The 15,956-nt window shown below is 47.8% G+C and overlaps 1 protein-coding gene across 1 annotated transcript; it reads left to right on the plus strand.

Annotated features, from left to right (window-relative positions):
- Positions 1–340: 340 nt before the first annotated feature.
- On the plus strand, positions 341–6,305 carry LOC116942920 (lecithin retinol acyltransferase). The gene is made up of 2 exons (XM_032955378.2): positions 341–1,590; positions 3,638–6,305. Exons 1-2 carry the CDS (start codon positions 871–873, stop codon positions 3,788–3,790), a joined length of 873 nt encoding a protein of 290 aa, XP_032811269.2. The 5' UTR covers positions 341–870; the 3' UTR covers positions 3,791–6,305.
- The last annotated feature ends 9,651 nt before the right edge of the window (positions 6,306–15,956 follow it).

A 15,956-nucleotide genomic window follows, 5' to 3' on the forward strand; every position in this document is an offset into this window, starting at 1 on the left:
TATCTGAACCGGTCCTGGGCCTCCCCTAGATCGACTCGGCCTCAAATTAGTACCCGGTGCGATGTGTAAACATCGCCACTGGGGAGACAAAGACGGCCGGGCGTGGTGTTGGCCACCGACGCCCTCGTGCGCCGTGCCGGCATTTAAAGGTGCTCGCTAACAGCACTTTCCCCTGCAGTCGGTTACGGCTATAAGGGTGGGATCTTTGTCTTTGTTGTTAAACACAAGTGGAAGGGAATCGGATAAAGTAAAAGATGATGCCTAACGAACGATGATCGATAGGTGACGGTCGATGGCGATAGTGGTGGCTGGTTGCGATTACGTGGGTCACGTGTCACTCGCTCCCACCCGCCTCGATTTCTCGCGGTGTCCCCCGGTCACCCAGGACCCACCCCCACCACATGAGCAGGGCCACCCTCCCCAGCGGCTGCCATCCATCCCGCGCGTACACTCTCGAACATCCCCCCCCCAGCCCCAATAATCCCACAGCCACCCCAGAGCCCAGTCGCGTTAACGGCACACGCTCCTCGCCTTGTGCCGTTATAAACGCGGCGGCGGCGGCACAGACTTACACAGGCACCTCATTATGATTGCGCTCATTAAAGCCAATGAGTTGAATTCCACCACGAAAATCTCGTTCGGCGGCCAGATTTGTCGTATCCGTCCAAATTTCGCCCGCCCGATAAGCTCCAGAGTGGGGAGAAAGACACGGGTCATGGTGTAAAGGCAACGCCGCACATTTGTTTGCGCAAGTCGACAAAGTCTCTTCCGCTTTACTCCACCTGGGTGCGGTGGGGAGACAACACTAATCGAACTCGAACCGAACCAGGCGGACTCATCGTATCCAGGAGGGCGCACGCCAGCCGTGATATGATCGCGGGCGTGCACTCCTCCATGGGCGCCTCGCCCGCGTTGTCAGCAGCGGCAGCTGGGGTGATCCGCAAGAAAGAACGAGGAGGGGATCCTCCTGCCGTGCACTGCGCGCTGCGCGGGGCCCTGCACGTGAAACGTCTCGACGGGGACACGTGGCCCAGGTCCTCCTCCTTAACCACCTCGGCGGCCTCCACCACCACCACCACCGCCGCCACCACCACCTCCTCGTTCACGGTAGGGGCCGGGACCCGTTCGAACCGCCCCAGAACCGAGCCGGCCTCCTCCTACAATCGCGGCGATCTGCTGGAGGTACCCCGCACCCTCTTCACGCACTTCGGCATCTACCTGGGGGATGACCGAGTTGCGCACTTCTTGCCCGACATCCTGCCCCTGCTCACCAGCGACCAGCAGCTCCTGTGCAAGGTGGTGACCAACACTCGGCTCATCCTGGGCTCCGTGGCTCGCCGCGGCACCGTCAGGGTCGACTCAGTGGCCGACTTCGTGTACGGGGCGCCCCAGGTGCTCGTGAACGCGGCCGACCGGCTCGCCCACGAGCCCGCGGGGGCGCGCCGACGCGCCTCCCTGCCCGGGGAGGTGGCGGCCAGGAGGGCCGAGAGCTACTCGGGGGACACCGTCTACTCGCTGCTGTGGAACAACTGCGAGCACTTCGCCACGCACTGCCGCTACGGCGACGCGTGGAGCGAGCAGACCGAGGAGGTACGGAGAGAGAGAGAGCGAGCGAGCGAGCGCAGGCGTTCGCGATGCGTCCCCCGCACTGGTCCGATCCACTCCAGTGGCGGGAGGCGGAGTTCTTCCGATTCTGCGATCGTTAAACCACCAGCCCCCGGTAAACACGAGTAGCCGAACAAAGTCATCGTTGGTATGTCTACAGCGTCTTACATACCATACATATGTACACGGCGTATACAAAACCGACTGGGGCTCCGGCACCTCATGCGGTTCTTGAAGGACTGCTTCTTGTTGACATTATTACTTATTAAGGACCACCGTCTCGTGTTCGCATGCATTGCGGCTCTTGAAATAGAGGCGTGGGGGGGGGTTATCAAATTGCGAAACAATGGCTCTTGTTCTTGTTGTTTTGCTTGCCGACCCCAGGTCTAAACGAAACCGCATCTCATAAACTCCGTACACAATTTACTGATGACACAATTTACAGATGTACTGCGTGTATATTTAAGAGGCAATCGAGGCATAGGCCAGGGAGACAGGAATTCGTAGGAAGAAGCCCGGCCGTGGAATTAAACCGGAGAAGCACGGATGGCTTGTGCGTACGGTGCGAAAGAGGTTCATATATGCAACAAGAGTTCCAGACTTGAGGGGTCAGCAGAGGAGAATGTAACCGCGTGGATCCTCACCTGGTTACAAATGTATTAAACTTACCTACCCGCCTATCATTTCATCACCACCACCACTATCATCACCATCAATTGTCATCATCACCTACGCTCCGTTACCGTGCATTTACAGACATCAATGCACGCTCGCAATCACGCGTACATATTGTGTTGAAGCACCCAGCACATCAGAGCGAGTGTGAAATGTGTAAATATGCGTTGCCGGATGATGTTATAATAAATAATGCACAGCCCTTTATCAATCTACTGTTGGCCGAAAGCCTCTTCACGCTATGGAATCATCATGGTTTTTTTTTGGCCATACTTCACCGCGCTGGTCGTTGCTAATTCGTGGAGAGGGGATGCCCAGGTCCTCGGTAATCGAACTCGGGGAGCCGGATTCATTGTGCCACGCTAACCACCGTCACCCAGTAACTCGAAGAACGAGTGAATAGCAAACAAGGCCGTACCATGCTGATAATTAATTAGCGCACAGCTGCGTGTTAATCAATTAACACCAATGATCGTAATCACGCTGGCACACACCGCGGGGGGGGGGGGGTATGAATGGAATTGACCCGATGAACTACTAACATTGTTGCCTAATAAAGCTACCATCAATAACCGTACTGTTAGCCGACAATTAGTGTATTTTCACCCATTGCCGAGAATTGACACCTCGTGGATGTAGCTTCATTTCCGGATGCTCTTGTACTGGCAGTGCTTCTCGGGAGCTGAGTGTCAATTCCACAGCTCCACTCCAAACGTAATTTGATTCCACCTGTACGGTTGCATTTGCCAGTAGTTTAATGCTATTGTAAGAGTAAACAAAAGCGTTTGAACAGCCTTTTTTATCGTGTTGTACTTCTATATTAAAATTTTAATGTGCTCTGATTGCTTGTTTACATGTCAATCGCCCCGCATTTCATAATAGGTGATCTCTCACAAATACTTTTTTTTCATTGGCGTAGTGTAGTTGGCATGAGCTCTGTCCCAATTATTCCATTCTTCATAGTCTGGTGCCTCCAGTACAATCCACGTGGGCCCTGGTGCAATTGCACTCCCTGCACACTCGATAGCTATGCCACTAATCCACCTTGTCCCCAAGAGACTGAACGATGAATCCTTGTATGTATTACACATTAAAAATAAACAGTTGCATTCGTGTGATTTTAGAAGTCAAATTAACCCTTCATATATGTTAAAATGTTCATATAATAGCAGTCTTATAAATGTTGTTTTTGTATCTGGAAATACAGAAAGGAGGATTGTTGATACGTCCCTGCAACACAATGAGTTTTGTAGTGTATGTCATCACAGTCCACCAGGGTGGTGGACATGATGCAGGTGGGGGGAGGGGGTGTAAGGACTGTTCCTCTTAGCCTTCGTCTGTCAACGTCTTGGTGCAGTTCTGCTCGTTCCTCAAGAGGTGCGTGAGGGACAAGCGCAGCGTCTTTGTGGGGGCCACCCTGGGCCTCTCCCTGACCTTCTACTGCGGAGCGTCCCTTCTCTTCGCTATCATCACCTTCGTCATCTCGCTGCTCATCTGGATGGCCGGATGACCGACACGCAAACGCCAAGCCACGAGCAGAGTTGACCTTTCCTCTGCAACACTCGCCACGTTTAGCAGAGAATATGCACCCAACCGCAGGGAAACAGTTTTATTACAGAACAAAAAACACCCAAAGTTTAATTTCTTCCAGTGCCTTGAATGTGCCTTTATTTGACCCGGCCATTAATAATCCGGAATCTCATATGTTATATTCCACAACTGCGCTCACATGTGCGTGTATAGCCTGTGTGTGGTGTCACTGCTGTGTAAGGCCCTTCCTGGTGCCGTGGGAGTCGTGGAGGATTATTTGACCATACTTCACGCAAGTTAAGGGGGGGGGGGGGCATACAAGTATAGTACAACAATGGATTTTGCAGCACTGTCCACTAATGTAGCCTTTGATTCATATTTACAAGATGTATTATTATATAAAGCAATTTATATATTGTATGTAAAATTGCCAACGTTTCACATTACTTGTTTGTGCATATACATTGTCAGCTATGTGACCTTCTGAACGGTATTTTTCATCGCAGGTACAAGATAATGTGGTTGTACTTGAAAAACAATGCAATATATGTGCGTGTAAGAGAGGGCAAATGTTACATTGGGAAGTGACTTACGGCAGAACGTTCAGTTGGTGGAATTGACTGATACAGCAAATCTAGATTTGAAGCTTTCGTGACTGCAGGAATCCATACTCTTTGGTTCTTTCGGTAAAGTCACGTAGGTAGGTATAAAAATAAAATAAAACAAAAAAATAATACATCACGACGTTTCGATCGTAACACCAGCAATCGTCCTCAGGCGGAAAAAATAATCCAGCAGTTCCACTGCTGGATTATTTATGCTTTATTTTATTTTTCTACCTACGTGACTTTACCGAAAGAACCAAATAATATGATACGGCAAGGCTGAAAATTGTTGTACGAATCACCATGCGTGATGCCACGGTGATACCTCGACATAGGCAAGTTCCTTGACACCAGCGAGTCAACCCTGCAGCGCGACCGTGCTTCCAGGGTGGGGGGTTGGAGGGTCACGGCGGAGTCGACCATAAACAAGACATGAAACAATCGTTAAATGATACACAGAATGTGTAACGCTCCCCCCCGTCTGCTTTTGTCTATTTTGCGTTAAGCTGAGCATCGGAGTTAAAGCTGCGACGTCCATCGCTTAAATGCACTAATTTTTGTTTTAACATCTTTTGACTTGAATGATGATTCAGAGGTTTAGGAAGTTGGGGGGGGGGGGGGGGGGGTTGGACGGAGCCATTAGCATCAGGAGGTTAGAAGGATGCTCAGCAACCACGTCCGGCAGCGCCGATGTGATGGGGCTGAACCGATCGCTACATATCTCATCACGGCAACACAGCTGGGTGCTCTGATGCCACTGATATTGTTGCATGCACCTGGGTAACGTGTACACAACGTACTCGCATACCTTTATGGAAACAGGCGGTAAAAAAAGACCGACAGAACCCATGCACGGGATCTCAAAGGGGGCAGAGTCACGAACGAGATGTTACCTTCAGATCTGCTGTCTGGCTCGCAGAGTCACGAACAAGATGTTACCTTCACCAGATCTGCTGTCTGGCTCGCAGAGTCACGAACAAGATGTTACCTTCACCAGATCTGCTGTCTGGCTCGCAGAGTCACGAACGAGATGTTACCTTCACCAGATCTGCTGTCTGGCTCGCAGAGTCACGAAGCGCTATTTTTGATGAGGGTGTTTGCAAAGGGCATGGCTTAATCTTAGGCAGATCTGCCCCGGTCATCGGCTACGTCTTGGCAAGCCTTTCGCTGGGGCTTTAGCTACTTGTCACGTGCCACCAGTGACCTGGGGGGAAAAAATCATTAAATGAAATATTAAACCCATTGCAAAAGTAGCTTCAGCTGCCTTAGGGAAGTAGTTATCTCGGCAGGTGTGGTTGCTAAATTCGTTGTCACTTAAACCAAACCCATTGACAATACAGTGTTGGATAAAGCCTCCTTTTCCTCTCACGCTGTGTCAATTGTAGAGTTTGGTTGACCATACTTCACCATGCTGGGCAATACGGGTTTGGTGAAGGAGGAATCCTGGACCGGTTCCAATATCACTCGCTGGGAATCACATTCGTGCCGCCGGGTTCACAGCGCCTTGCGGTACCGGGCCCACCCTTGTTGCAGTCAGAAATTATTAAATGGTCAATGTTGAAACTGTTGTTTGTAATTTGAGAGGGTTTGGCAAGAGCGAGTTATCTCGAGCTAAATAAAATCAAACAAAGGGAGTAAAAATGCACGCACACAAAATATCTGCAGCAATTCGAAGCATGGACAGACGCTTTCTCATTGAATGTTATATTTCCCTGTCATTGAAATATTCCAGAATCCACTCTCTGAAGTGAATCGTATGTTTCAGCATATCAATTAACTTTATTTCATTAGCATTTTCTATCTCGGTGATACGCTTTACACATTCCATGTTGATTCCGTATGCTGTATTAAACCAAGAAAATGTATAAAACGGTATACTTTTAACTTTCACGGACTGTTATTACGGTGTGCATGCACAGCTCACACTTGAGAGTATCCCAGATATATTTTATGATCATTAATGGCGCAGTTGTAAATGTTTGGGTTGGGAGAAATTGATAGCGATCCTGGCGCAAGAGGCGTGCTCGCTCTGGCCTACATTCTGTGTGTATAAATCCCGGCCACGACCCCTGCGTGAACCAGCGATGGCACAGAGCGAAAACAAACCAAGCAACATCGTAGCACCCCACGCAACCCAAAGGGCCACAGATCCGTAAAAAGGGCTGCTCATATCAACATTAATATTACATTCTAAGAAACATAAACATACAAGTAAAATGTCTCCCCTTTCTCATCTGCATCTCTTTTCTCATCTCACTAACATCCCTGGAGCGTGTCTACATCTGTCACGTTTATGACATCTGTCTTACACGAATCTCTCCTCTCATCTCAATGCATTTCTATTTTTTCTCTACGATTTCTCTTATCTCACGACATTGTGGGGGCTACCGTCCCCCGCCATCACCGAATTGTTGGGGCCGTTGTCCCCCGACTCCCCCGTTACATTCGTCCCACTACCCCCCCTGGCTGTTCTGTGGGGTCCGGGCTACCGACCCCCAATTCTTCGCCCCCTTGCGCCCCCGACTTTGCGGCCGCCCGCGTAGGCATGTTTCAATTGGTGAGGCAGACGGCTTTGCGTTTACGATGCGCTACGCGGATTCAGTGGCGGCATGCCACAGTGAGCGTGCTCGCAAAGCAAGACTCAGTCCCGCACGTGAACAAACGGGTACGGTGCGCCGACGCGTGACTCCCTCACACACACGCTCTACGCGCCCAGGCAATAACAAACCCGACGCCGCTACCTGCCCAGCCCCGTTCACCAATCACACGCGAGGGAGTTGGGGTCGGGGGTGAGAGGGCAGGGGGCGTCTGCCGTGCGCGCGCCGCTGATTGGAGGGAGTCACTCCGCTCCGATTTAAAGGGCCGTTTAAACAGCCGCGCGTATACGCGCACACCAGGCGCTTAGCTCTCTACCTCGCTATAGACAACCGCGCATGCACGCGACCGCAAAAGAGTCGCACAGGTACGCGCGCGCTAAGCACTCCCGTAAACAGCCGCGTAGGCACGCGCACGCTAAGCGCTCCGCCTCGTTGTTAACAACCGCACGTGCACGCGAACGCAAGACACTCCACCCTCCTCTTCACACTCACAAAAACCACACGACACAGTTTATCCCCCTACTAGCTATTTTATTCACCGCGAGTAACCCGCTAAACTACGTGGGTTTGCGTGGGTCAGTAGACGCTAGCCTATCCTTCGAGGATCCTAGATTCAACTTATCCTGCCTATCGCTCCGCTTTCTACCCTCGATTAAATAGCCCAAACTTACCTCTCTCTTTTACTTGCGCTTACTTCCACTCTGATGCGCTGGAAGTTGTAGAATGGCGATGCTGTGGGTCGTCTCCGTAGAAGATCGTGCCTGGCTGCGCTGAAACTCGTCACACGGACGATCCGAATGGCCGGCTCCAATGCTCCGTGGACTTCGATGACTGGAAGAACTATCTTTACTGCCTCAATCCTCTTCATTTTATCCTCCCTACCACAAAGGCATTCCGCGGTGCACGCACCCGTGCACCTGTGCCCTTTGATATTCGGATCTATAATCCCACCTATAATAAAAGGCATTCAGTTGTTCCTGCGCCCATGCCTCCCTGTCCAATCAGAGGCTGGGATATTCCTGTCCCTTTGTCATTTGGATCCCTAATCCTACCTATAACAAAGGCGTCCCGCTGTTCCCGCACCCCGTACTCCAATGTCCAATCAGATGTCTGGGTTTTCCCGCCCTCGGATCACCGCTCTGGTGACGTCACCGCAGTGGTTTCTTGGACGTCCGCTCTCTGGTTTCCCGCTACCAGTCCACTGACCCGTGCTGTGTGTGTGTGTGTGATCTCTTCCCCGGTGGCTTTACCGCCCCTGCCGTAACCATGCCATTATAATATCAGGTCACGGCGCCGCGGTGCTGGTCAGCCTCGGGGGTAGGTCGCCCAATTCCCCGGCCGCAGGAAACCACGAAGCTTGATCCCATTAGGGGCTTCTGGACGAAAACCCGTCGGCCAGGTGACCCACCCCGCGGGCCCTATGTGGGGCATGCGTGTGTGGGGCGTGCGTGTGTGGGGCGTGCGTGTGTGGGGCGTGCGTGTGTGGGGCGTGCGTGTGTGGGGCGTGCGTGTGTGGGGCGTGCGTGTGTGGGGCGTGCGTGTGTGGGGCGTGCGTGTGTGGGGCGTGCGTGTGTGGGGCGTGCGTGTGTGGGGCGTGCGTGTGTGGGGCGTGCGTGTGTGGGGCGTGCGTGTGTGGGGCGTGCGTGCATTCATGCGGGGGGGGGGGGGGGCAGTGAGGGCGTGCCGCGTCGGCGTCGTCACTCCCCGGTGGCGGCGTCACGGCGGTGGGTACGGCCCCGACGGAGCGGCTCCGCTGCGGCGGCACCACAAGCGGACGTCTGAGAGAGCACCGGCCTCGGGAGAGTGGCGGGGAATCCGAGGCACCGGTGGCGGCGTCACGGCGGTGGGTACGGCCCCGACGGAGCGGCTCCGCTGCGGCGGCACCACAACATCTGTAACTCTTGTCTAAATCTCTTCTGTCTTTCCACTAGGATTTTCAAAATTATAAAGGGGCTCCCACTGTTTATGTTAGCCACACAGCACAGATGACCCTATATTGGGAAATGTTTTTTGGCATGATCTATGACTATTTTTTTTCTTATTTTGTCTCTGGCCTTGTCTGCAAGAGAATAAAAAGGCATTCTAACAGCCTTCGCCAATCAGGCGTGCCTGATCAATGGCGAAGGTGCTAGGACTGAAATGGAGCCCCCCTGCCCCAAATTCTGTGCACTTCATGGCCTATCGCCTGGACCCCGTCCAGCCCGTGCGCTGCAGTGCAGTTTCACCACCCCAACACACTTAATAGGTCCGCCAACTGTCAGATGTTTGAGAACTCAAAAAGAGAGATTGGTGGAAATAAGTGTACGCCTATAATCCAGCAACTCAGACACAGGATTGGTGAATAGCGCAGATATGGTGGATCTTGTATGAAACACTCGCACGCAAGAGTAAGGAGGCACTTGGATGCAGCAGTATAGCAAGTATGATTCTGGAAGATTTTATTAGTATTCCTTCATTTACCTGGGCTTTGTGGGAACTGCTTTTTGTACTGAACGTGGAACGATCTACAAAAAATGGAATGTATGTCATATCCTACCAAACTGGGAATATTTCTTGAATTTAATCATTATTACTAATTGTCATGACCAGTAATCGTAGTAATGGAGCGGCATAACAAGTGCTGTTGATAGTGGTGATAGTCATGTGGTGGTAACAGCTTTAACTTCACCTTCCTATGCCATGTTGAGTCCTTGTGGTCGTTAACCCTGAATAGCCACACCATGTCCAGAAGGCAAATCCAAATGCATGACAGGCTTGCTTTGTGGGAACAAAACCACAAGAGGAATCCCACCACACATCCCTGCATTCGCACACAAAACAATTCAAGCATTTTCAACAGCACAGTCTTATCTTGTGTTGCATTTCTGCAGACACAGTACAAGGCTTTTAACTTGTTGACAATAATGACTTTCAAAAGGAATATATTTAAGCCCACGCACATAATTTCTGGGATATAAAATTAGGGTGTACATTTTTAAAAGGCCAGCAAAGCCTTTCACATAATAGCCTTTCACAGAAATAAGGTTTGGCCTATTAGTTTCTAAAATTGAGGAAATGTAAAAATATTGAACAATCCAGAAATCTCAGCATAACACACTTGTTTACGATGCTTCCACGTGTTTAAAGGACATTTAAAAGTGGCATTTCACAAGCAACATATTTTCATCACAAGCGAGTAGATATTGTAGCTTCAGGGCCATGGCTTACCGATGGTCAGTTGCTACCTAATCACTCTTGTATTGCTACTGCCATGGTTACTTTCCCCATGAACTTCACTCATTGAACCCTCCACCGAGCTTGAGGACTCGATCTACCAGGCCCACTATTTCATCTCATCCACACTTTGTTCAACCACCACACTGCAGATGAAAACGCTGCCCCGTTCTGCTTCTTACATCGTCGCACTGCTCCACCTCAGAATTGCCTCCCATCGCCATATTTTGCAAAATTCTTATCACCTTTGGTCCAATCCAGAAATGCAGTACCGTATTCTCCAGAGCAGAATACAACTCCAGAAAGTAAGACGCACCCCAAACTTGTACCCAGTGTGAATAAAGTTAAACAAATTTGGTAACACACACCTTTAAGTTAAAGGAGGGGGGGGGACACACATCTAATTATATATTCAGTGAATACGATAACCCTCATCAATAATAATAATAATACTTTACTTATTTATCCAGGATACTCGGAGAAGGGGAGTCACCTGCGTCCTCGCACAGACCCTTCGAGGTAGTCCTCCTGCCTATTTGTGAACATTCGCGATGATCTCCGGGTTCAAGCGCTGCCGTAAACCGCGTTTTTTAACCGAGTCAGAGACGGGTTTGATCTTCTGTGGAATGCTGATGGGAATCTGTGAGAACCTCTTCTGCTTGTGCTGCCCGTTTTGATGAGCAGATGGAGATCCAACGTGGCAACGCTGCACGCCCGGTGGTGCCATCCCCAGCCTTGGCAGGGCTTTGTAAATTCCGATGCAAATTTAAAACAGCTAATCTTGATGATGTTTTGCCAACAAACTTAGTGGCCCGCTGGGTGAACTCGGGAAATGACAAACGAAAACAATGGAGGAGACGCAAAACAAAGTGTAAAAGAAACCAAAAGTTATTCCAAGTTGTGCTTTCCAACCTAATACATTTCACAATCGTAATATTTTTAAAGTACTTTTTCAATCTTATTTACTAGCTTAAATGTCGAATTTACTTTAAAATGTTTGCGTTTCGTTCATCCCAGGTGTCCCCATTCGCAAATGAGATATTTCGCGTGTAATCTGTGGTGAACCATAGCAAATGCAGTTTTTGATTCTATCATAATAATTTTGTAATTCCACGGTTGGATGAAGGCCACCCCATGCTGCATTGGCCATGGAAATTTCTTCAACCATACTCCACCAAGCTGGTCAGTGCTGGCTGGTGAAAGGCGGTGGGAGTGGGGGAATCAAAAACGGGTTCGGATTATGTCACTCACCGCTGATGTAGCCACAGCCAGGAATTTAACGCATAGTGCAGTGCACAGACAACAGAGCTGCCGCTCCGCCCCTCTGTTGCAAAACGCATAACAAAAATGACCGCACCGTAGATGTGCAGGGCCGATTATATCGGCAGCAATGGAGGGGCTGTGCTGAAGTAAAAAAAATAGGTGGTGGAGGAGGTACATCCAGGCGGCCTGGAGCTAACGCGTGATTAGGCAATTGACATATATATGCTGGGATAAACTGGGAGAGGGGGCTGTAAATTGGGGCCTGTTTAGTGTTATCCGTGGCACTAATAATGCAATTCCTAAAGGGCCCCTACTGCTCCATTGCAAAGCCCAGCTTGCATCCTTTAATCTCCCGGGTAAGCTTGATGCCTGATATTTAAAAAATGGCTATCACATCGTTGATGCACTATCTACAGTTTTGCGTGCAACAATAAACTTGTACGTCTACACAATCGCCTGTTTATTTACTTTATGACTTAGTTGAATATACAATTATCATTTGCACTAGGATCTTGAGAAGGAGACGTGGCAGCAAGCCTAGTATTTATCTGGCACGTCCCAGCTTCCGCGGTGCAGTCACCATCAATAGCAGCCACTCAGCCACCAGCTCAGGGCCGGATTAAGTTGGAGAGAGGCCTTGGGCTTGTTCTAGTGTCGAGGGCCCGCTTTGTGGGTTCACTTCTTTACACTGATTGTACCACCACACCCATCCAAGATGGCTATTTTGATTCGAATTGTATTTATTTATACACATGATATAGGAATAGCAAACCTAAAGGTAATAAAAAATGACAAAAAAACATTACAATTTTGGCATATCACTGGTGGTAATAACACAAGTGAGGCTCTTGGTTTAATAACGTAATTACACTGTAGGATTTATCATAGCGCTACTTTATTGCCTTTCAACCAACATAAAACGGTACATATTTGGGGGGGGGGGGGGGTGCCTACAAATCCTAAGCCCTTGGCTGACGGAGCCTCTAAACTTCTAAAGCATGAAGCTGGGTCTGGCCCCGCGTCTGATATTTTAGCCTAAACGCGGCCACCGTGCACTCGAGAGTCCCACGTCAAACACACGGACTGTTGAGGTCGAGCGCCCGTGGCATTTGGGAAAGGAGACCATTTGTGTGCCGTTTAAGTACTTTACGACAGGAAACACTGTCTTCCTTGTCGCTGCAGGAGAAGGTGTCCACATCTGTGCACGCACGGTTTTACACGCAGGTTCAAAGGGACCATTAAAGCCGGCAACTTTTTTTTATGCCTTTCTCTTTAGAGTAGGCCTATGCTCTTTTAAACAGTCAGTTTGTTTTATTCAACAGATGTGAGAATGTGGGCGATCCAGAACTTTCGTGAATGGAGGCGTGGCAGTAGAGGGATTGTTCATTCAGGATTTAGCGTCAAGAAGCGAGGGATTCGTAGGGGTTTTTTTAACAATTCTATTTAGCCTCTTATAGCCAACCACGCCACTCATCCATAAACAATGCATGTCTGTGTTGTGATCTGTGCGCAGATGTAACGTTTGTGGGATTAAAAGGGGAAACCCGGTTCATTAGATATTTGTACAAACAATGCAGTCTCCCTAGGGAGTGACGTAATCGGTGAAAAGCTTAATTTAATTAGGGAATGCTGTAATTAAGGGAGGGCTCTCCGCCTATAACCGGATAAGCGGCCTCGGCCAGAGATCTCGAAGCTCTTGAGGGATGGGTGAGCCTGGTGTTTTGGGCGAGGCTGGGTAGCCCTCTGCTGTATTTTCAAGCGTTATTATGATAGCATTTCTATTTTTAAACAAAGAATACATGATGGATGCCGAACCTGCTGTGGCCGCTCCGATGAACCCCGAGTCCCACCACCTCGTAACACCTGCATCTTTTCTCTTTTCGTTGTACTACAGGGAAAATATGAAACCATCTGCAGATGGTCCTGTCCGGCCTCTAATTCCGCCCTAATGCTCTATTTCCATGACCCCTTGCGTACCCCCACAACCCATTTCCGTGCTTTTAGACAACTGGAGTTAACTGCCAATTTGGCCAGAAGCCTGAATTCTACTGAACAATTTTGCTTCCCAGCCTGGCCTGGATTGCACGTGGTAATTCGTATATGTCTAACCAACTCAAGTTCTAGATTTGAAGCTTTCGTGACTGCAAGGATTCATACTATTTGGTTTTATTCGGTAAAGTCACGTAGGTAAAATAAAATAAAACAATTAAATCACGACGTTTCGGAGGCAACACAAGCTTATTTTACCTACGTGACTTTACCGAATAAAACCAAAGAGTATGAATCCTTGCAGTCACGAAAGCTTCAAATCTAGAATTAATAACCTCTACGGGGGAGGATTTTCACCTATCTGTTAGAGCTTTTAACGGACAACGAGATAACAAGTCACAGCTCATCGAGACGCAGAGCTCTGTACTTTGCACAGATTTTCTGCTGTGACTATTCCACCTGAAGACGGAAGCTTGCGTTGCCTCCAAAACGTCGTGATTTAATAGTTTTCTTTTATTTTACCTACGTGACTTTACCGAATAAAACCAAAGAGTTCCACCAACTCAAGTTGTCCATCAACTTCAGTTCTGGGAGAAAACAAAACCAACTCGAGAGCTCTTGAAACTTTTGTGATTTGGTTTTCCATGGAAACGAAGTTTAAGAAAGAACTTCTGAAGCTATAGGAATAGCGTCAGCATAGATGGAGGCCTCCATCCAGTCGCGAATTTTTTTTTTATCATGCTATTGACAATTATGATCTTTGCGTGCACCTATTGTTTAACAGCACTGTAACAAACAAAAAAAATCAGTAATCGCATATAAACAATATTTCTCTCATAAGCATTTCAATAGTTTCCTGATTCATTTGCATAGATTTCTATGACTATATATGTCATGATTTAAAGCTTTCGTGACTGCAGTGATTCATATTCTTAGTTCTTTCGGTAAAGTCAACGTTGGTTTTCACACCTGATGATGACTGTGTTACAGTCGAAACGTCGTGAGACCTTTATTGTTTGTTTCCCTTCAACGTGACTTTACCGAAAGAACCAAGAATAAATATGTCATACTAAAACTTTCCCTGTTCATGTGTGCCTTTTTGTCTAATCAATATCTTCTAAAAAAATTAATGTGCAGAGGAATAACCACAGCGCTTGCTCCCCGCTCCAAAGTTGGGAGGCTAACAAGTGAGTAATTATCACTTGGCATGCTTACCCACGTGAAAACTTGATTTGATTGGCTGTGTCGAGTGACAGAGGGTATGGCAAAAAATTGGCATTGCACCTGCACGTTCTAACCCAAAATGAATTACTTATGAATCAACTCTCATTGCCTTCATGTGCCGTTGTTGAAATGCTGCAAGTCAACGAAATACAGTTTTAAAAATGCATAGCGCTGTACTATTTTTAATCAAATCCAGTAAATACCACAAGCAAACATTATTTACATAGCTTAAAGGAAGTCATTGGATGAGACTTATTTTTTATTTTCAAACTTATTTCAATGAGCTCTGCATTTTCACTGATGTAGCCACAATGTGTTTATCGACCAAGTACAAGGATGTTGTTATTCAAGGTTGAGTGTTTTTCTCTACTCGTGGAGGGATGAAAGTGAAGTAAGTAAAAAAAAATATATTCTTAAAACTGTCTACAATGGAACTGAAAAGTGCTTGTCGTTAATTTGTAAAAAAAACAATAACAATGTCTTTCCGTTTTGCTGTTCTTCACAAGACTATTTAGTCTGGCTATTGTCAGTTTGTCTTCGCAATGTATTTTACTACAGTTTTGAAGTTGCTTGCCATCAGTTAGTCACTTGGGTAAAAAATCAACACCAAGTATCTCATCCACTTTTTATGGGATGGAAACAGATTTATTATAATGCTACAACAAGCTGCAATAGCTTGTTTTAAATTAGCAAATTAATTTGATATACTAAATGCTCTTAATAAGAGGAAGACTTTACATTTGTAAGGCGCATTTCATCCGTACATCTCAATGCGCCGTTCGAAGTTCAAAACTAACAGCATTTTTTGATTGTTCAGCACATTACGATGTCAATCTGCAGGGTTGCCCAGATGTCTCGAGACATCCAATTCATTAACCCCTAACATTTACCTTTGCCTATTCATTTCAGTTTTAAATTAACCTTCCTTTGAAAATATTACGTTTTAGAGAACGCAATGGGGGTTGACAAGACATCTATCTGGACGAGCATGTACTCCGTGTATACAGCACTTATAAAACAATCACATTAGGGACCCATTCGTAAAAGAGCTAAATATTTAAAATCTGCATTCAATCCTTATTGCAGCTCAATCAATCGCTGAGATTAGCTTCGAGAAGGCATGTATGTTAATTAAAAATGGTTGCAATGCGTAACCTGTCGCCACTTACAAAATAATTATTACAGCAATGTTTACAATCCACTGATGGATGAATGTTTTCCCAACACTGTCAGTCATGCGGGTTGCTTGACCATA

The sequence above is a fragment of the Petromyzon marinus genome, chromosome 16 (assembly GCF_048934315.1).
Source record: "Petromyzon marinus isolate PM22_M1 ecotype Great Lakes invasive population chromosome 16, UKy_Petmar_22M1.pri1.0, whole genome shotgun sequence".
NCBI classification, from domain to species: domain Eukaryota; kingdom Metazoa; phylum Chordata; class Hyperoartia; order Petromyzontiformes; family Petromyzontidae; genus Petromyzon; species Petromyzon marinus.